We start from the raw sequence: 19,780 nt of genomic DNA on the forward strand, positions 1-19,780 counted from the left end.
GAAAAGCCGCGCGCCGCGTAGCCCGTGCCCATGGACACAACGTCGCGCCACTCAAGTTTCTTGGCCAAGAAAGATGAAGAAACACAAAGAAAAAATGTCGGACTTGACCAATGTCTGCTAGCGTGTGATTGGGTGACGCTCGAGTGGCCGAGGGAAAGGCAAAGCATCGTGGGTCACGATTGACGTCCCACCTAGCCAATAGGATGCCAGGAAGATACTGCGGCGATAGCCAACGGGAGAGCGCCATCATCGCCCCACTTTCAAACCACGACATGCTTACTTTGGCTGCAATTTGGGAACCCGGCACCTATTTTTGCCTTTCATATCCAGAATGCATAACTCGACAACGTTTGTGAGTAGAGGTGGCAGTGTGTGGGGCGGGGCCGAATCAATCTGGTCTGATTTCGTTTCTTGCCACCTTCTGAACCAATTTCCACATCCGTCTGCTGAAACTCGATCATCTTTTCGCCCTTGCCTTGCTCACGAGTGGCGACGTCGCACTTTTTACGTGTCGCGCGACGTCTCGCACCCGTCGACGGGACGCGACGGTTAGCGTGACGACAACGGAAGCAGCTTCGAGGCCGAAGGAAGTGACCCGGTTGACCGTAGGTGAGCGCGACTGACATGACGCACGTGCTGTGTAGAGAATATTTTCTTCATCATCGTCATCATCATCACAGTGACACGAATTCCCATCAGAAGCACAATCTTCTTCTTCTTCTCCTTCGTCGTCGTCGTCTCTTTGTCCGTCCAACGAATCCGGAGTCCGCGCAGGAAGTGAATAAGTTAAGAGGAAGCAGCTTCCTTAAGTTGTCGGACCGCCACGAGCGGTCTACCAGACCTCGCAGCGCCTCCCAGTGTTCATGGGCGTTCCCGCGGGGCACCCAAAATGTCGGCTGAACTCGGCCGAGTTGCTGAGCGTGCCGATGACGCGGTAGCGCGGCGGACTGTGCGGGTCCGTCACCAGGCCCTCGTGGGCGCTCTCCGGCGTGCGGACGGCGCACCACACCTGAAAACACACCGCGGTGCTTTTGAAACCAAAAATCCTGAACCAGAAGAAGAGCTTCTTCTCTTTCTCACCTGAGCAAAACCAACAAAGAAGAGCTGCTCGTTGGTCAGGTTGACAGCGGGAAGTCTCTTCTCCTGGCCGTTCTTGCGGACCCACACCTGATAGGCCTGGACACAACAAGAAGTTGAGCGGCGGCCCCGAGGTCCTGCTCTCTGCCGCACAGTTTTACACACAAAAAAATGAAAACCCCCAAATCTGAAGAAGGTTGAACGTCGACCCCACCGAACGAACAAACGTGGTACTTGACACCACGGCTGAGGTCTCGCAAACCAAATCAAACGCAACTGCGGCACTTCCTGAGTCTTTCCACCCATCCGTTTCCCCATACCGCTTATCCTCACGCTAGTCGCGGCCGTGTTGGAGCCCTCCAGGTCGCCGGCCAGTCGCCGGGCACGCAGAAACGAGCAACCATTCACATCTATGGACAATTTCGAGTTTGGGGGCGGTGTGATGTGGGATATCCTTCTATGGGTGTGTGCGTTTCTTTCGGCTTGTCCCTTTCGGGGTCGCCGCAGCGTGTCATCTCAGATGACGTTTGGCACAATTTTCACGCCGGACGCCCCCCCTGACGCAAGCCTTCTCGGGGAGCGGAGCCCCCAGCGGGATACGAACCCACAACCCCTGGGCTCGAACCGCCGAGCTACGGGGCCTCTCGCCCGCGGGCCCCGGCAGGGGGTACGACGCTAGACCGCAGGTGTCAAACTATTTGGCCCATGAGGCAATTCTTCTTCTTTCGGCTTGTCCCTTTCGGGGTCGCCGCAGCGTGTCATCTCAGATGACGTTTGGCACAATTTTCACGCCGGACGCCCCCCCTGACGCAAGCCTTCTCGGGGAGCGGAGCCCCCAGTGGGATACGAACCCACAAGCCCTGGTTTATCATGTAGGAGGCCTTAATTCAGTGCGTTTGCCATTTTATCCAACACACGATTTTGTCTGTTCCAGTGTGAACGCAACCAATCGGGCCGCAGCCGTCAATTTTCCAACTTGGGACTTGCGCGTGTCGGGACTCACCTCGTAAGCGGCCTTGAGGCCTCCGTTGTCCGCGATGTTTTCGCCGAGAGTCTGTTTGCCGTTGACGCGCTCAGAGTTGACGGCGTAGCGGTCGTACTGCCGGACCATGCACTCGGTCCTCTGGCGGAAGGCGTCCACAGACGAGTTGCGCCACCACAACTTGAGGTTGCCCTCCTTGTCGTACTCGCGTCCTGCGCATGAAGACCCGCGGCCGGCCGGCATCAGCGCCGTCCCCCCCGACCCGATCCCATCTGAACTCACCTTGGTCGTCGAAGGCGTGCGTCAGCTCGTGTCCCATCACCACCCCGATGCCCCCGAAGTTCAAAGCCCTTCGGTACAAACAAACGCAGTCAAACTCGAGCCGAGTCCGCTTGGCCGTTGAAGACGTTTGGCCTTCTTCGTTTCTGCGCTCTACAAATCTTTTCTTTGCGCTGCGTGCGGTCAGGTGTGTCTGCTGATTATTCAGTTTCCGCAGACAGCTCTTTGGAGTCCACGATCTTCAGGCCGGAGAGGTCTCGTCGACTTCTCGGTGGAGTTCCGCCGGAGGTTGTGGCTACGATTACCGGGCGAGACGGGCGGGGCGGATCGGCCGCTACGCAAAATGCCGTCCGTCGGCTTCAAGGGACGACATCGACTTCGCAGTTATCGTCACGGCAGCGTCGTTACGCTGCATTCTTTCTGTCCACCGGTCGAGCGGCTCCCAGACTACCGGCGACGCGTTCGTTGTGCCTTTTGTAGGTAGCGGGCCAGGAAAGCCGATTCCGATACGAACGCGACGGCTCGACGGGCAACGCCGCAGCTAAGATTTGGGCGCCTTTTGGATTTTGGATGAAAGGCGAAACGTCTTCAATCGTCAACAGGAGACGAGATGGAGCTGCCAAAAATCTTTTGCCGATCGGAGATACGACAGTACGACTGCAAACCAGATGCACTCTGCGTGTGTACCCCCAAACTGACTTGGGATGGTCCCGGGCGTAGAAAGGAGCTTGAAGAATTCCGGCCGGGAAGACGATTCCGTTCTTGGTGGGCACGTAGTACGCGTTGACCGTGGGCGGCGTCATGCTCCACCTGGGACCGCACAACACACAAGGGATCCGCTTTTCAATTTTGTCCGGAACAGAACCCGTGAGTGAATTCTGCCTGCCGACAAAAAAAATGCAAGTGGTCAACGGAGACGTTGATTTATCTATCGCCAGAATTCCACTTGAACAGCTTTGACCGTCAGGGTCCACAATCGAACCATTTTCAAGTATTTGTTTGTCTGCTTTTACGTAATTCCGACTTCCCGCTCATAAAAGCCACAAAATCGGGAATTCAAAACATTTGAAGGAATCACTTCTCAGTTATTGTAGGAAAAAATAAAATAAAATTGCCCTGAAATTGGCCGGCGACCAGTTCGGGGCTTATCCGGCTTTCTCTCTCGTGACCCACATGAGGATAAGGGGCTCAGAAAATGGATGGATGGATGGATTCAATCAACCAAAGTATGCTACTTTCAAAACCTTCGAGCCCGGCTCGCTTGAACGCAAAAGTCCTCCGCGGGATACCGTCCATTCCTCGGTTTTGCTTTTTTGGAAGGCACAGGCGACAATTCTGCCCCGTGGTCCATTTAACCACGCTGACGCCACTTTGCCATTTGTTACTCTGCTAAACTCCCGGTGAGGGCGATCGAGGGCCCGGTGCTCAAACGGCTCGTTCCCCGCATTCAAAAGGGAATCCTGCGAAATAATCCAATTTGATCAAAAATGCACCGATTACGCGTTTTCCCCGACCGCCGTTCAAGCGCGTTTCCGCCTACGTAGCACTCATCGGGAAACACTGTTGCACTGGAACGAAGGCGTCGCCCAATAATAGTAAGAATTAAGCAGTTGCCTTCTTTGGATGAACACTTGGGCCTACTCTGCTACTGTATCGCGAGGTCGGTCATTACGGTTTCCCTTCGGAACTTCCTTTTCTTTCGGGTGGGACTTGACGGAAAACGTCGGACAACCGCCGGCTGGCGTATTTCATTTCGCACGGCGCGGCGAATTGCGCAGTACTTTGCGAGCGTTGCAGCGTGTGGTGTCGTGTGTCGGGTTCTGACTGGTCTTTGTTGGGAGTTTTCCGCAGTTGCTCGGCCATCACTCTCGAAGAGAAGTTGTAGAAGTTCAGCATGTTCTGGAAGAAACTTTCTTCGGAAACCTCATACTGAAACACAAACACGTTCTCAGAAGCTCGGCCGGAAGGCGACCGGACCTCCCGGGGGCCGCCCGCCGCTCACCCCGTCGTAGACGTCGTCCAGTTCTTTGGGGTCCATGATGAATTCCGGGAAGCCGATCATGTCGTAAATGGAATCCGCCTAATGACGCAACGGACACGACAGGCGTCACGACGCTGACGCCGCCGCCGCCGGCGTTTGCCTCCACCTTTGACCTTTTCCTTGGCGCCTCGTTTGGTGTCCTCGTCCATCCACTTGAGTCGCTCCAAAGCCCGTTTGAAGGCAGCGCGGATCTCGTTAATCATCTCCTCCGCCTGACGAGCAAAAAAAAAAAAAAGAAAATCGACATGGGGGGGGAGGGGGGGTTTGTTTACCTTCCATCCCTCCCCATTGGCCATTGAAAACGTCAAAACACGATTGACTCATTCGTTTATTTGAAGAAATGTTTGGCTGTTGGGTGGGTGCAGAAGGGCTGCCCCCTTTCTGCAGTATCGCAAGCACGTGACCCCATCGTGTGGAATACGCTAGGCTGCATCAACCCGCGTACGTTCCACGGGCACCTCGGAAGTTGAAACGCTTGCGCTGCGACCGCCACAAGACATCGTCGACCCCCCCCACCCGGCTTCTTTCAGGCGTCCCACCCCGCCTTGCTCTTTTCCTCTGCGTTGTCCTTCCTCATCTTGTCGCGAGTCCTTAAGGCTCCGTCACACCGTGACGTTCTCTGAACATTTCAATCGTTCTATTTTTCAGCGTTCTCAAATGCGGATGACACATCTGGCGCGTGACTAACGTGCGTCTAACGGCGACCAAATAAGATAGCCCGAAAAACCATTAGCGCGTGCTAACGTGTCACTGGCGCGCGACGAGCGATTTGTCAACGTTAGACGAGCGTGTGACTAACGGGCGAATAACGACAGAATAGCGTTTTGCTGGCGTGTCATTTTTACAGTGGAACGGCGACGAAAACGTTGGAAATTTCCATCGTCGCTTCAGTTGTTGTCGTGAGTTTGAACAGTCAGCACCATGCCGCCTCGACCAAAAAACGGTGGGCTGCGGACAAGTAAGAATGCAAAGCCTCTTTCACTAGCAATGTCTTTGGAGGAAAAAGAACACCAGGAGGAAGAGCGCACGTCCGAGAAGTAACGCACCTGGAGACCCTCCACCATGAAAACCACAGCGATGACGGTCCGACGCTAACAAACGATAAGTAACGACCAAGTAACGCTACAGTAACGAACGCGTGCAACGCTCGGCGAACGTTAGTAAAATTAAACGTTGATGAACGCTGGTCTCGGTGAGACCTTTTGTGCACGTTCAAAACTTTTTTCCGGACCGGCGATCGTTGACGTTCAAACGACGCTCTTCTGGCGCTATCCCGGCGACCGTGGGCGACTACCAAGGTGTCCTCAAACGCTATAGAACGCTGACCGGAACGTCGTGGTGCGATGGGGCCTTTACTGGGTGACCCCCCCCCCAACCCCCCAACCCCCCCCCCGTTCCCTCTGCCTGTCCATGAAAACGCTTGACTGGCAGCAGAAAAGGTCCAAAATGCAACTTAAGAACAAGCCGCTTCCACGCAACAGGATCTGATGAATGAATGAATGAATATTATATATATATATATATATGCCCACGTGGAACGTCATGTCGGGGGCGATTTGAGGAAATCAATGCTTCGATTTATTTTGGGAAGCCTTCCACCGTTTGGTCAAAAAAGGGCTCCCATTTCGCCGTTTGGAGCCAGCCAGCCGGGGGTGCCCCTCGGACAAAAACAGCTTTCGTTTTGCATTTCTGGAGTTGTCACATTTGTCGTTGTGGGATTTCCGAACGCCAGAGTCGCCCCCCCCCCCCCCCCCCCGCTTCCCCGAGACCCGCCCCGATGACTCACGATGTCTTTGCTGTGTTTGTCGAAGGTGGCCTTGACGAAGAGCGCCCCCAGCGCGAAGCCCAACGTGTCGTCCGTGTTGCCGATGCACGTCTGCCAGCGCGGCGCGCACGACTGCCGTCGACGACGACAAAGCGCCAGAAATCCACCACAAGACAACAAACAGTCCGAGTAAGTACGGCTCAAAGACACGCTCGTGAATGGACAGCAGTAGGAGAACGGGAGACAAAAGACATCGGCCAAACATGGACTAGTTCAAGTAAGACAATACAAAGGCCGGCTACGAGTTTGTTAGCACAAGCTGAAAGCGTAGTAGTTGTGAGTGACGTTTGGCTCGGCCAAGTACCTTCTTGGTGCCGTAGAGACTTTCCAGCAGCTTATCCTGAGCGTTCTCAAATCGTTGGTCCAGACTGGACACGCTCTTCTGAACCAGCGTCCACATCATGTAGTTGTTCAACAAACTACACACACACACACGCACACGCACAAAGAGCCTTTCAAACTTTTGGGAAACGGGAGCGCGACGTCTCGGCTACCGATTACTGCGCGGTTGACCGCTTTGACCGACAACGTCCCGAGTCCAGGTCAGCGGCGCCCCACCCCCCGCCAGACCCGGTGCCGACGGGCAAACCCGTTCCCCCTTCCGAGACCGCGGACGGCGGACCAGAATTTCCTTGAAGCCGTCCGGAAGTCGTTCTCCGTGGCCTCACCGAACGAGTTTTGGCTTCGGGACACGCCACGATTTAAAAAAAAAAAAAAAAAAAAAAACACTTCCCAAGTTGATCATTTCTCACAATAATGATCAACAATTTTTCAAGGCAGGAAACAGATGGCTCTAAATATCTGAAATCTGCGCAAGTGCACTTGTACAAGATTGAGAGGAAATGGCAACGTCCCACCCACGGAATACTTTTAGAAGCGTCACCTGTGCTCCGTCCTGTCGATGAGTTGGGAGACTTGCTGCAGATATTCTCGCGCGTAGACCACGACGGGCTCGCTGTCGTTCAGCTCCAGCGGCGACAAACACGACGACAGGAAGTCCAGCCAGTCCACGGCCGGAGCCAGCGTCTGGACACAGGCGGGGCCGCGGCGCTTTTACTGCCACGCTCGTCGCCTTTGTGACTTCCTGTGCCGGGGGGGGGTGTCGAGCGGCGCCGCCCGCGTGGCAGGCGCACGTGTTGACAAAGAACGAGGAAAGGAAAACAAAAAACAAAGACGCCACGAGCCGACATGACTGACACCCATCTTCATCTTGCTCCTCCGCAACATCTCGCGCACGCGGGTGACGAGCTCGATGCCGTCACGTAGCAACCGCACGTAGCAACTGTTGCTGTGGTAACACACGCAGAGCCGCTGCGCTAACATCTCCGTGGATACTCCGCCCACCGCGAGGACCCTCAATCCGAACGCTTTCGACGCAGCTGATCCCAAACTAAATTGGCAGAGGGAGGGCTCGGCGTATCAAGGTGCAAAACCCAAATTCCCTGATGTGGAACGACAACCTTGGAGTGCTCCAAGGTTCGCTTCGACGTCCCGACGTTGTTAAATGGCCTGAGAGCTCCTCTCACCGTGAATAGCGCAGATCATTTTCAAGCTATTCAACAACCCGCAGATGTCACAAGACTGCTTGCACGCACTTCTCGAAAAGAGCAAACAAATCGGCGCCCGTAATCGTTGGCCAAGTCAAAAGTGAGACTTTCAATATTAAACTTCCATTTGGGACTCCGCTTGAGACAAAAACCGGGCAAAAATTTCCCTGGACGCGGATTCTCCGCTAATTCGTCAGCGAGTTCTTCCGGTGTGGAAACGGAAACGACAAATTTCACTTCATCGGTCAAAATACGATTCATTGACGACGAGTTGTCCTTTCGCGAGAATTTTCTCGCAGATAACGTGAAACCAGATCAAAGCGCAGTGGACGGAGACATTGAAAATCCCAAATGTGGGCAAAGGCGCGTCACCTGCAGCTCCGCGATGGTGACCTTGTGGTATATTTTCTCCTCATCTCGCCGTTGGTCCTGCGGGATGGTGATGTTGGCCAGCAGCGTCTCAAAGTCCAGAATCTGCTGCATCTGGACCAGGGCAGATGCCCGCGAGCCCCCCAGAAGGGTGCCCAGCTCCACCATGTAGTCCAAGTACGCCAGCAGCACCTGCGGGACGGAGCCGGTCACGACACGGACCCGCGAGCGGTCTCGGCCGCACGCGGCTGGCTCACCTTCTCGTTGGCTGTCTTGTTGAGGTAATAGTCCCGGGATGGCAGGAAGAGCCCTGACTGGTCCACCTGGGGGTGAGGAGTCAAAGTGGACCGATGACAAAGCGGCCGGCCAGGCAGTGCGGTGTGACACCACTCCGGCTTGATCCCAATTCCACAATACCAGCGCGTTCTTTGGAAAGAGCCCAATCGATCAAATCAATCAATCCATTATTCTGCCCTACATAGATAAGCAAACCTTAAATCAAACAACCGGAAGAATTCAGTTGGGATCAACTCGACGACCACACCCGATATGGCGTCTTCAACAAAGGTCTAAAGCTCTTTGGATCTGAAACGGCTCAGTCCGCCAAGGAAGGCCGAAGCCCGGATCGGAAGCCGAACCTCGGGACCGCGAGGCGGCCATCTTGCTCAGTAACGGCAAAGCGGTTCCGGATTCGAGGCGGTCCTCCTCGACTGACGGGCGACGCTCGGTCGCCAAAGCGAGCGGCGGCGGCGGCGGCCCACCTGGATGACGTTGCTGTTGGAGTTCTTGGGGTCGACGCTGACGCCCACGCTGAAGAAGGGCTGCGCTCGGTACGGCCCCGACACCACCTTCAACACCTCCATGAAGTTGTCCTTCTCCCACGGTCCCGTCAGGTTCCACCCCCCGACCTGCCGACGTGCTGAGCGTTGAGAGCGGACGCGGCGGCGGCGGCGGGCGCGGTGGCGCTTACCTTGGCGATGAGGTCCACGAGAGGCTGGGCTCCCAGCTCTCGGAGCTTCTGCGTGTTGAGGCAGGAGAGGTAGTAGGACTGGGTCTTCTTCTCAGCCTCGCTGCTGGCGTTGAAGGTGCCGTTCTCTGCGAGGAAAATCAGTCGGCAGAGCGCTCGCGGCGCGTACGTCGCTCCCCAAACGAGGGATTTTGGCGGCTAAGCGTTTGTCGCTTGCGGAGGACGCTTCGACTTGAATCCAAAGGGTTGGCTCCGTTCAAAATCCGACATGCGGAATTCCCCCATTTAGTTCTCTGTGGTTGGGAATGTTGGTAGGTCTGTCAAAATTACGAACGGGTTAGAGATGGGAAACGAGCCGTCTCGCCCCAACTTTGAGAGGACCAATCAATTGACTAACTAACCAACTCACCAGTCATCTATATTTCATTCAAATATTGACTAAACAACCAACCGATCACTCTACCGACCAAGCAACCAATGACATGACAAATCAGCAAAAATGATTGACGACATAACCAACAGTCAATCCATCGATCACTGAGCTGTCCAATTAACCCACCAAAAAGGGATGAATTCACAAAGTAACCAACAAACTAACTTCCCCATTCATGGACTAATCAGCTGGGCAACCAAGAAATAGATGGATCAACCAACCAATCAACTTATTGAAGCAACCCCTCACACCGGGGAGCGAGTGGACCTTAACGACTGTAACGGGCCAATCATTAACGACCACACGTTCCAATGGAGACCCCCCCCCCCACATCCAGAGGAACCCAACCAAGCCAGAGACACAGAAGCCTTTTGGACCAAGAGGGAAGCGTCTCCGCCAAGCGACAAGAGTCCAGGGACCTCACCCAGCAGGTGTTTGAGCAGCGCTTGGTTCTGCTCCCAGATGCTGTTGAAGGTGGACCAGCGCGACCGTCCATCCGGAAGGGGGTTCTTCCGCATCCAGCCCCCGCAGGCGAACTGGTAGAAGTCTTGGCAGGGGTCGGCGCTGCGGTCCATGGCCTCCACTATCTGGCTGGCCACCTTCACGCACGCCTCTGTCAGACACAGGCCGCCGCCGGCGACTGGACGCCGGCGCGCGACACCACACAAAGGACGGCCCAGCGATTATTCCCGATCTTTGGGATCCGGCCGACGTTTTCTTTCCACTACGGTTGCCACTTCGGGGCTATCCATCCGGCCATCTTCTGAGCCGCTTATCCTCACGAGGGTGGCAGTAGTGCCGGAGCCCATCCCAGCTGTCAACGGGCAGGAGGCGGGGTACACCCTGAACTGGTTGCCAGCCAATCGCAGGGCACATGGAGACAAACAGAGAACAGTCGCGCACAATCGCACCGACGGGGCAATTTTCGAGTGTCCAATTAATGTCGAAGGCTTTTGGGACCAGGGGTTGCTGATCCGTCGGTGATGGCTTCGGGGGGCCCCGGTGCTGCGGTGCTCCGACCCTGCCGTCGATAATGAACACGCCCCTTGTGAGGTTTCTCATTGCGGATAGGTGCCACAAGAAGGCCAATACTTTGACTCGGATGGGCACATTTTCAGCAAATGACTCTGGCAAAGAGATCCCGGATGAGGAATGAAGGGTTAGGCTCGAGCGCTCGGTCACCTGGACCGAAGGCCAGTCCGAGGACCAGCAGGCAGGTGGTCAGGGCCAGCAGGCTGAGAAGCAGCAGGACGCCCAGCAGGACCTCCATCCTGGTTCTTCTGCCCAGAATGTCCGCAGCGGTCTTTCTGAAGCTCACCTGAGGGAGACACGCGAGATCGCGTCACATCATGGCGTCTTTTTGGACTGCGCCGCGGCGCCGTCACCCACCTCCAGCCTGTCGGGGGACGGGGACGCCTCGGGGGCGACGTCCGATGCTTCGTCCTCCTCCAGTGTGGCTCGCTTGTAGCTCGACATCTGCGTGAAAAAGTAGAAGCGCAGTCAAAACGTGCAAAAGTGCAAGAAGACCCCCACCCCCAACCCCCTCCAAAAAAAACCCCCAATACAAACGGTGCCCATTTTGAACTTTTTTTCGTTTTCCAAAAATATTTATCACTGAGAGGTTGCTTCAAAAGCCGGATTGTGTCATTTGCGTCGGAGATTTTGGAAAACGGAAGAAAAATATTGCCATAATCGTTCGGAACGCAGTCTACTGTGTGTTGCTGCGTTGTTTGTGTTCAAAATATCTGATAACGCAGCTGCCTTGAGTGATAGCGTTAGCATGTCCGTGGCATTTCCCACATTTGTTAGCATTGGTATTAAAAGGTGGTGGCCCAAAAGCAAGACGGTTACACAAAGTCTGGATGTTTACTTTGAGAGGAAAGCAAAAAACTTTTTGGAACAATGTCCTTCACTATTTGCCAAAGTTGCGACGCTTGAAATTAGGACAACAGAAAAATGACAAATTGCGCGCCAAGCCAACAAACGGTTCAAGTTTGCCATAAATATACAAATCGGACCAAAAAAGTACGTACAGAAGAAGTATGCGCAGAACACTATGCAAGTACGTAGATGATGATGATGATGATCTTGTTTTGTTCTGATTGAACTTGGGTGGGCTTCTTGAGACAGGAAGTTGCAGCCCTCTAGACAGGAAAGAGAAAGGCCTGGACCCCCCCCCCCACACACAAACAAACGGGGGCTGATAAAGCGTCAGTCAAACCAGATGAGTGACATTTGCAGGGCGTGACCCCCCCCCCCCCCACCGTCCCGGTCCCCCCCATCACCACCACCACCACCACCACCACAAGCACACTTATCTGACTAAACAAACCAAGCTAAGAAGACTTCTGGGCGTGCCGCGCTGCCCCCCCCCCCCCCTCACACGCATCCTGTGCCCGTGCCAAGCGGTACAAAAGCAAACACACTGAAGTGGAGCGGGACCAGCAAGACGAAGGGGGGGGGGGCGGCACAACGCCCCCCCCCCCTCCCCCTTACCCGAAAAAAAAAAAAAGCTATCCTGCTTTCACGCCTGGCAAAGGTGAATGACGTGACGTCACCGCAGACCTGACGAGCGCTCGCCGCTGTGGCGACGGGCGGGTGACGTCATCGCCCGAACGCAGCCGCGGCTGTGACGTCACGCGGCGCGATGATCGACAGCCGCTCCGCGCGCACTCACCGTGTTGCGGAGGTCCTGCAGCGCGACGCTCATCCTGAAAGCGAAGCCGGCCGAAGACGGAGCGCTACCGACCGTGCAGAGGCCGGTCCATCCCCCGCGGCGTCCGTCCTCCTTTTCCGTCTCCTTCTCGTCTTTTGTGCGAAGAGCAGCAGCCCCGCCCGCCGACATGAACCAGCCTCTTCTTCCTCCTCTTCCTCCTCTTCCTCTGGCAAACAAACACAGCCGGACCGACCCGCCGAGTGACGTCGGGCGAACGTCACTCTCCAGGCCCCGCCCACTCGAGTCTCCCGAACGGAACCATGTGCCTGTGCCGAGCCCCGATGCGATACATCGACTCTGAGCTGATCCAAAGAAGTTCTTTCCAGTAAATACGGCTTAAGCCGACGGGACATTTTTGGACTTCAAAATGCGATGAGACGCTACCACAAATAACATTTTTGTAGCCACACGACGTTTAGAACAGGTTGCTTGAAATGATGCCTTACTCATCCATTATCTGAGCCACTTATCCTCACGAGGGTGGCCCGTCCCGGCAAGAGGCGGGCTACGCCCTAAACCGGTCGCAGGGCACATAGAAACGAGCGAGCGAGTGAGCGAGCGTCGGCGCTCGCGTTCACACCTGAGGGCAAATTCGAGCGTTGGGAGGATGTGGGAGGAAACCCACGCAGGCCCGGGGGGGGGGGGGGGGGGGGGCCACGTGCAGCTTTCTCCACGTCGACGTCGTCTTGTATTTGTCTGTCATCCCGTTTTGTTGATAATAAAGATGCACCCCCACCTCAGTGTTGGTCAATACGTTTTGTGACAGACATGAAAATGAAAGAATAGCCTGCAGCCCGTTGATGGGGTTTCCACGGCAACAAGCTTCATCCGCTGCTCACTTACTGGTCCATCAAGAGGCTGCGTGACCTCTCACCTCTGGCCAAACGCACGCTTTGAGCTATTGTGAACGTCGCAAAATGAAATGTGAAATGTCGGCGCTTCACTTCCTCATGAAAAGTAGCAACGCACCCGATTGGACGTGAAGCCCATGTGACCACTTATGTACCTTTGTCCGACTGGCCCACCTGACCGAAAGGATGCGGAAACGTCGGAACTCCCGAGGCTACGAGGGTCCCAACGGCCGGGTTGGGCTCCTCGTGGACCTCCCGCCACCGCCGCCGCCGCCGCCGCTCCTGTTGATTGGATGAATTGTCAGAATCGGCTTTACTTACACGCACGGACTTCGTCTCCAGTACTTGGAGCGTCACGACAACAAATCGAACTGATGAGAAATTAAAACAGGTCTGGGTTTCCCTTGCCTGGACTCGGGCTCACCATCAGGGGTCAGGTGCGGCGTGAGCCGGGGGGGGGGCGAAGCTCCGGGACCTCGGCGATCCGATCCCCGACTGCAGAAGCCGACTCGTGGGACTCTCTGGCAGAGGAAGAACCCGAGAGGTGCGCGAGGTCGAGAATTTTGAACTTGATGTAGTCGGGCCCACCTCCACACTGGGCTCGGGCTCCGGTACCGGTCATCTTGAGACGGGGTCGGACCCTTTTCCACTGTGGAGTATACGTATTGCCTCTCGGCTCGGTTGGGAAAGGGCCCGAACGATAGACGGAGATGGAGATACGAGGACACGTGCACTTGGCACCGGGACACCTTTGGCCGGACTTGGACTCGATGGTTGCGTCATCAGACTTCCGACGACATGTGTCGGACACGCGCAGCTGTCGAGCGGCGGTGATCGGTTGCCTCTCAGCGGTCAGATTTGTTGTCGTGGGCCGAACAAAATTTCCCTTTTGGAGGTGCCAACGCAAACATTGCACGGCCGACGCTTGAAAGTTGCAGTAACACGTGAGCGACAAGTTCAAGACGTGGTGGAAAGGTTTTTTTTATTGAGGTCAGAAAGGAAAGAACATTTTGCGGAGGAACCGCTCAGCAGGATGTGAAGGTTTTCCAAAAGAAGTTCTTGCATCCTGCTTTCCTCTCACGAGGCCCCGCGACCTCCGCCAGACGAAGAGCGGAGCGCCGCCGCGGGGGGTCGTCGCCGCGGTCCTCGGCTTCCCCGGACCGCCTCGGCCCTCGCTCGTCATCGTCGTCCTCCGTGGCCTGGTTCTCCATGCGGAGGAGGTCCCAAAGAACCGCCTCCGCCAGGGACGAGCCCACGAGGTCCTGAAATGATCATCGGCGTCGGCATCGTTAGCGTCGCTGTCTTTTCTCATCATCTGTTTTCGAATCAAACTGTTCCACAAGAGAGGATTTCAAATACCAGGAAAAGAAAAACAAGGCAGCGGTAGATTTGCTCCTTCGCTCCAAATGTCCAGCAGGACTGGAAAGAAGTTCCAAAACCCTAAAAGGCGGCAGGCCCTAACTCCAGGTGTGTGTTTCTTTCGGCTCGTCCCTTTCGGGGTCGCCGCAGCGCACATATTCGTTTGGCGAAGTTTTTAACGCTTCTCAGGGAGCGGAGCCCCCCGGTGGGATGCCGACCCACAACCCCTGGTTTGCCAAACCACTGAGCTACGGGGCCTAACTACAGGTCCTAACTACAGATATGGCTTTGACATTAATAACCAATGAGCGATATACATTCATCCATCAGGAGGAGCCTATCCCGGCCGACCCATTAACCGGTCGCCGCCGGCCACGTGGAAGCAAACGAGAAGGGCAATTCGGAGTCTGTTCTTGAATCGTGCTCGGAACGCAGAAGACCCACCTGGAGAAAAGGACTCCATCCGCTGGGATTCCAACCCCCGTCCCGAGACCTGTGAGGCCAACGCCCTGACCGCTTGTGCAATCGTGCTCTCCAACGGACGTGAAATATCGGGCCATCGATCGATATTTTTTTTTTTTTTTTTGCGCCTCTGCTTTTGAAATCTTTTTCTTGCAATTTCCACTTTCCGAGACTTTTCAAGCGCCGGACGCCTCGAGGGCCTCCGCTCGTTAAAAGCGTTTCAAACATTTTGGAAGGACGGTTTGCGCCGATGTTCCAAAGTTTATGGAAAACTTTGTACCTGTTTGTAGGAGGCGAGCGTCGCGCCGCGTCCGGCGTGAGCGCGTCCGAGCGCGGCCGAGGAGGCCAACGCGGCCAGCAGGAGCAGCGGGAGGTACCGAGAGGAGCAGCGACGCATCTTGGCGCTCGGGGCGAGAGCTTGAGGGCTGCGTCCCCGCCGCCGCCCGCTCTTATAGGGCCGCGCTGACGTCACGGCGACGACCACGCTCGAGCCAAATGAGCCATCTTCATGCACTTCCTCTTCTTCCCCATCAACCTCCCGCAAACACAAAACAGGAGCCGAGCAAACTGCGCGGCCGCAGCGGAAGCGCACGAACCGAAGGACCCGACCGGTGCGATGACCGCGGATCCCAATTCTCTTCAAGTTTTTTTGGACAGGAAAAAGGAATGAACATTTCCTTAGTCGTCAGTAGACGTCAGATGCTCGACTCGCGGTGCTTTGTCGGAACAGGAAGTACCGAAGGCACCACTATAAGCACATCAACGTTGACGAGAATTTTTTCCAACATGAACGCAATGCGTGGCAATAAAGAGACGGTTCCGCCGACCTCGGCTTCTCTCACTCACACGATGCAGCAGCGCACACGGCGGACTTTGGAGTGGGCGGCGTGGGGTCGATTCCGCGTCCGGAAGGTTTCCATTGTGAGGATAAGCGGCATGGAAAACGGATGGATGCGTGCTGTTGTTCCCTAACTTGTACAGCGCCAATTTATTTGAAATATTCAAATAAACTTGTTTTAGCTTCGCCATTCAATCTGGTTAATTTTCCCCAAATTTCTCTTGTCAATGATAAAAACGTACGTGATTGATATACTGCCCGAAACGCCCTTTGAAAAGTTGACAGTCCGGAAACAAAGCCCTGTTTACCCCCCCCCCCCCCCCAACCAACAACGGTCGGCGACGGGGGTCCTCCAAGTGGATCCCACCCGAACTCCGGTGGGTCCCGCCTGGGATTGGCCTGCCACCAGCGCCGCGAACTGGGGCCAGGACGGCGGCGATGACGTTTGACTCCAGAACCGCTCGTGTCCCCAGACTCACCTGGTTCAGGCTTGACCACCTTCAAACTGGTCTTGGCCTGTCGGGGCGCACGGTTTGGACCCGGCTGTCCGACACACACGCCGCACGCGGCTACGGGGTCGTCAGAACCACCGTCCCGCGCCGACAGCGCCAGCAGCGAGCGACGGGTTGACAAACGCTGACCCAGTAGGTGCCAAATCCGCGTCCATCTGCAAACGGATGTCGACGTAGGCGTGAGAGTAATTTGTCAACATTTGCACAGGCTGCGGTCCATTAAAGAGTGATTAGCGAAGACACACGAGCGCGCTAAATGTGTCCACGTTTGGGCTGCCTGATCTCCATGAAAGACTCGTTAGGGAAAAACACACAGAAAACAGGAAGGACGCGTCTTGCTGTTGTTTGACGGACAAAATTCTCTCTTTAATGCCACACGGGCACAAATAAATTACTGGACAAGAATTAACGAGAGGGGAAGAGGCCATGAGGCCGACGGGCGGACGCCTCCTAACAGGAAGTGAAGCCTTTCCAGTAGAAGTTCTTGCATCCGGCCTTGCGCTCGCGGGGGGGGCCGTTGTCGGGGGGGTCCACCGAGCGCGCCGAGTCCACCCTGGCCGACGCCCGTCGGATTTCGGCCTCGGGCGCCGACAACCTCGCCAGGAGATCCTCCGCCGCTCGCTCGGTCCAGTCCTGCGACCGATCAAATCGCGGGCCCACAAAAGAGACCAACAAATTCAAAGACTTTCCACTTTGGAAAGAAATACCGCAAAGACTCCCCGAGCCCCGCCCCGGTACCTGCAACAGGTCACGTTCTCCGTGAGCCAGTCGTTGCGGCAGCTCAAGCTCCATCTCCCCGTCCCGGTCCGGGTCCTGCACTCTGTCAGCCAGAGAGGAAAGGGCCAGGCCGCACACCAGCAGCAAGCGCGTGACCGACGGCAGCAAGGAACGCTCGCGTCCACGCATGGCTGGCGCCGCACCGCGGACCGGAAGAAAAAACATTTTCAATAACTCCACACAAAATCGCAAACGCTTGTTGCTAGGAGACCCCCAGCCGCTCGCCTTGCGCAACCCTCGTCTGAAAGGAAAACTTCCCTCGCTTGCCAGTCCAGGTGGCGTGACAACTGGCAAAGGTCCGATCGGAGCAACTGGACTCTTCCCGTTCGTCGAAGGCAAAGCAAACCCACAGGCAAAACGGCGCAACGCGACCGATTCTGGGTAGAGAGGACGGCCGGTTCGAAAGAGGTGCGAGTCGATCCGCCTACGGCACGTCCAGCTGGAAAAGCCGTTCGGAAAGCGAGGCCTGGACTGCGTTTTGCCGACGACGACGTCCTGACGTGGCCCCGCTCCGCCACAACCCGCAAAAAACTCCAGATCTTACCAGGAACATTTTCTTCACTTGACGGTTTTGAGACTAGTGTCAAGGCCTTTTCTTCCGGACTAACTCTCGGTAAGGTTTGGAGTTTTTGACGAGAGAGCAACCGACGGAGTGGGCGGGACGCCGGTGTCGTGCTCAAACGGGGGCGAGTGCACGCGGGAAATGTGCAAGTCGAAAAGTCTTTTGGATTCCAGGTCAAAGGTCTTCAGCAAACAAGAACCATGCAGTTGTTGCTGGCTCTTCCTCTCACCCTGTGGCCCGGCAGTGCGCTCTCGCCCTCCTCCGGACAGGTCCCAAGTTCCCCAGTTTGCTCTGCCGGGCTCATTTCTATTTCTCCTAAAGATCTCGGCTGCCTTCGGTCGGCCAGCCTTAGCGCTTCCTGAGACTCTCCTGTCACAACACAGGCGACGCCTTCCCCCACCCGTTCTGGTCCTTCGCTCCCTGCGCACGCTCGCCATCGTCGGGAACTTTTGGACCTGGCGCGTGTTCCGTCTTATTGCGATTGTGTAAAGACAAGCGTGTCATTGCTCGAACGGGTAGGCGGGATCTTCTACGCGCTGCTATCGAGAGATTGCAAGAGCAACACGTACGAACTGCGCTACTAGTACGATTGTTACCGAGCTCTTTTAGCGTTCTTGATGAAATGAAAACACGTCGTGGCCGGTCCGCTTTTTCCGGATGTTCCTGCAGATTGCGCTGCTCTCATCTGCAAACATTGTGCTCCAAAATCATCTGGCGGCAGACCAAGAGCTTCAAGCTGTCAATCAATCAATCAATCAATCAATCATACCCCCCCCCCCCCCACGACAGAAAGAAAGTGAGAAAGGCTGACAAAAAGAATGTGAAGAACGCAAAATAGAGGAGACAAAAACTGACCGACTCACTTCTCGGGGTCGTGCTTGGCGCTCCGGTTCTGGTCGCGGTACCGGCGCGAGCGGCCTTTTGAAGGCTGGGGCCCCGCCCTCCCGCCGCGTGGCGTGTTCGGAGACGGCGGAATGTTGCGGGCCAAAATCCATTAGAGCTGATTGGCCCTGAAAGGTTAGGCAGGCGTAAAACAATAAAACGCCAACACGGCCAATTAAGCCGCTCTTTGCATATTAGCGGAATTTTCCATTAAGGAAGACGGATGTTCGCTCGCTGGCTCGCTGGCTCGCTCGCCCACGCCGCAGCCTGCTTCCGACTTCAAAAGAGCCAGAACGCGACGGTGCCAGCCAGATCCGGTGAGTACGGCGGAGCGACCGGGTGGCCCTCTTTGATCCTGGACACCCACCTCTGGATTGCGCGCTTCCCCTCCCGAAAGGTTTCGGGCCGGCGGTTCGCCTTCCGACCGAGGAAATGCATCCGCGGCCCTGTTTCCAAAATGGCTTAAAAATCAAAAGTCGGAAAGAAGCCTCCGGACAAGTCTTCAAGATACAAACAAAGCAAGTCCAAAAATGTCACTTTTTGGTGGGTTGTTTGAAACTGGGCAGAAGATTTCTTGACTGCCCCTCATAAAACGTCAGTTCCTCCAGTCAGTCCCGTTTGTTTCTAGCGCTCGGGACTTTCCGAGAGCACCGTTTCTTCCTCGTACTGAGGACACTGGAAAACAGATATTTGTGCAAGGTTTGAAACGAGTCACCGCTCCACTACGTTGACATATTGTAAACCAGTTGGAAGGTGAGGTTTTGCTTTTGAAATTTCAGAGGGTGAAGAATGGTTCCCGGATGTCCTGAAAGGCTCGAAAAGATTCTTCAGGCTTTTTGGGTCCGGGGCAAACGGGAACTCGTGCGAATTTTGTGTGAGCGTGTCGTTAGCGTCGTGCTAACAGAGGCTTGCGTCGAGGTGGCCAATGTACTCACGCTGTGTACTTCGGTTCAAGTACAGATACTTGTATACAGATAGCGATACTAACCCGAAAGAAAAAAAAAAAAAATAGTTCTGAGCATCCCAAACACACGCAGAGTTGTGATTGGTCCAGATTGGAACGAACGTGTCGGTGAAGGTGACGGGAAAGACGAGCGGGGCCTGGACCCAGGACAGAAGTCGGGATTTGCCAGAAACAGTTAAACGCTTTCATGCTTGGAGTACGACAGATGCGCGACTTGCCTCGAGGGTGTTGATGGAGACGGACAGAGGGAGCTCCACCGTGTCTCTTTGGACGGAGTCAAAACCTACGAAGGACTACAAAGACAGGAACTGTGGTACTTGGTGCAGAAGTATGTGAC

General features: G+C 55.5%; 3 protein-coding genes across 4 annotated transcripts; all 3 read right to left on the reverse strand.

Annotated features, from left to right (window-relative positions):
• Positions 1 to 609: 609 nt before the first annotated feature.
• On the reverse strand, positions 610 to 12,684 carry ece2b (endothelin converting enzyme 2b). 2 transcript variants are annotated; one of them, XM_061826536.1, is made up of 20 exons: positions 12,198 to 12,337; positions 11,554 to 11,685; positions 10,910 to 10,996; positions 10,703 to 10,838; positions 9,945 to 10,160; positions 9,091 to 9,215; positions 8,882 to 9,028; positions 8,378 to 8,443; positions 8,124 to 8,312; positions 7,088 to 7,230; positions 6,509 to 6,623; positions 6,166 to 6,276; positions 4,493 to 4,591; positions 4,341 to 4,418; positions 4,164 to 4,267; positions 3,038 to 3,148; positions 2,342 to 2,409; positions 2,081 to 2,271; positions 1,081 to 1,176; positions 611 to 1,009 (listed from the first exon to the last, which is right to left on the reverse strand). In XM_061826536.1, the coding sequence occupies exons 3-20, from the start codon at positions 10,994 to 10,996 to the stop codon at positions 833 to 835; spliced, it is 2,259 nt and encodes a 752-aa protein (XP_061682520.1). In that variant the 5' UTR covers positions 11,554 to 11,685; positions 12,198 to 12,337; the 3' UTR covers positions 611 to 832. The 2 variants fall into 2 exon arrangements, with proteins under 2 accessions (XP_061682519.1, XP_061682520.1); XM_061826535.1 differs by lacking the exon at positions 11,554 to 11,685 and having other exon boundaries at positions 610 to 1,009; positions 12,198 to 12,684.
• A 1,368-nt stretch (positions 12,685 to 14,052) lies between these two features.
• LOC133504775 (somatostatin-1-like) lies at positions 14,053 to 15,347 on the reverse strand. The gene is made up of 2 exons (XM_061827361.1): positions 15,189 to 15,347; positions 14,053 to 14,349 (listed from the first exon to the last, which is right to left on the reverse strand). The coding sequence occupies exons 1-2, from the start codon at positions 15,303 to 15,305 to the stop codon at positions 14,113 to 14,115; spliced, it is 354 nt and encodes a 117-aa protein (XP_061683345.1). The 5' UTR covers positions 15,306 to 15,347; the 3' UTR covers positions 14,053 to 14,112.
• A 1,250-nt stretch (positions 15,348 to 16,597) lies between these two features.
• On the reverse strand, positions 16,598 to 18,513 carry LOC133504364 (somatostatin-2-like). The gene is made up of 3 exons (XM_061826537.1): positions 18,461 to 18,513; positions 16,997 to 17,166; positions 16,598 to 16,891 (listed from the first exon to the last, which is right to left on the reverse strand). Exons 2-3 carry the CDS (start codon positions 17,162 to 17,164, stop codon positions 16,709 to 16,711), a joined length of 351 nt encoding a protein of 116 aa, XP_061682521.1. The 5' UTR covers positions 17,165 to 17,166; positions 18,461 to 18,513; the 3' UTR covers positions 16,598 to 16,708.
• Between the last annotated feature and the right edge of the window lie 1,267 nt (positions 18,514 to 19,780).

Source organism: Syngnathoides biaculeatus, chromosome 8 (assembly GCF_019802595.1).
Source record: "Syngnathoides biaculeatus isolate LvHL_M chromosome 8, ASM1980259v1, whole genome shotgun sequence".
Taxonomy (NCBI): Eukaryota; Metazoa; Chordata; class Actinopteri; order Syngnathiformes; family Syngnathidae; genus Syngnathoides; species Syngnathoides biaculeatus.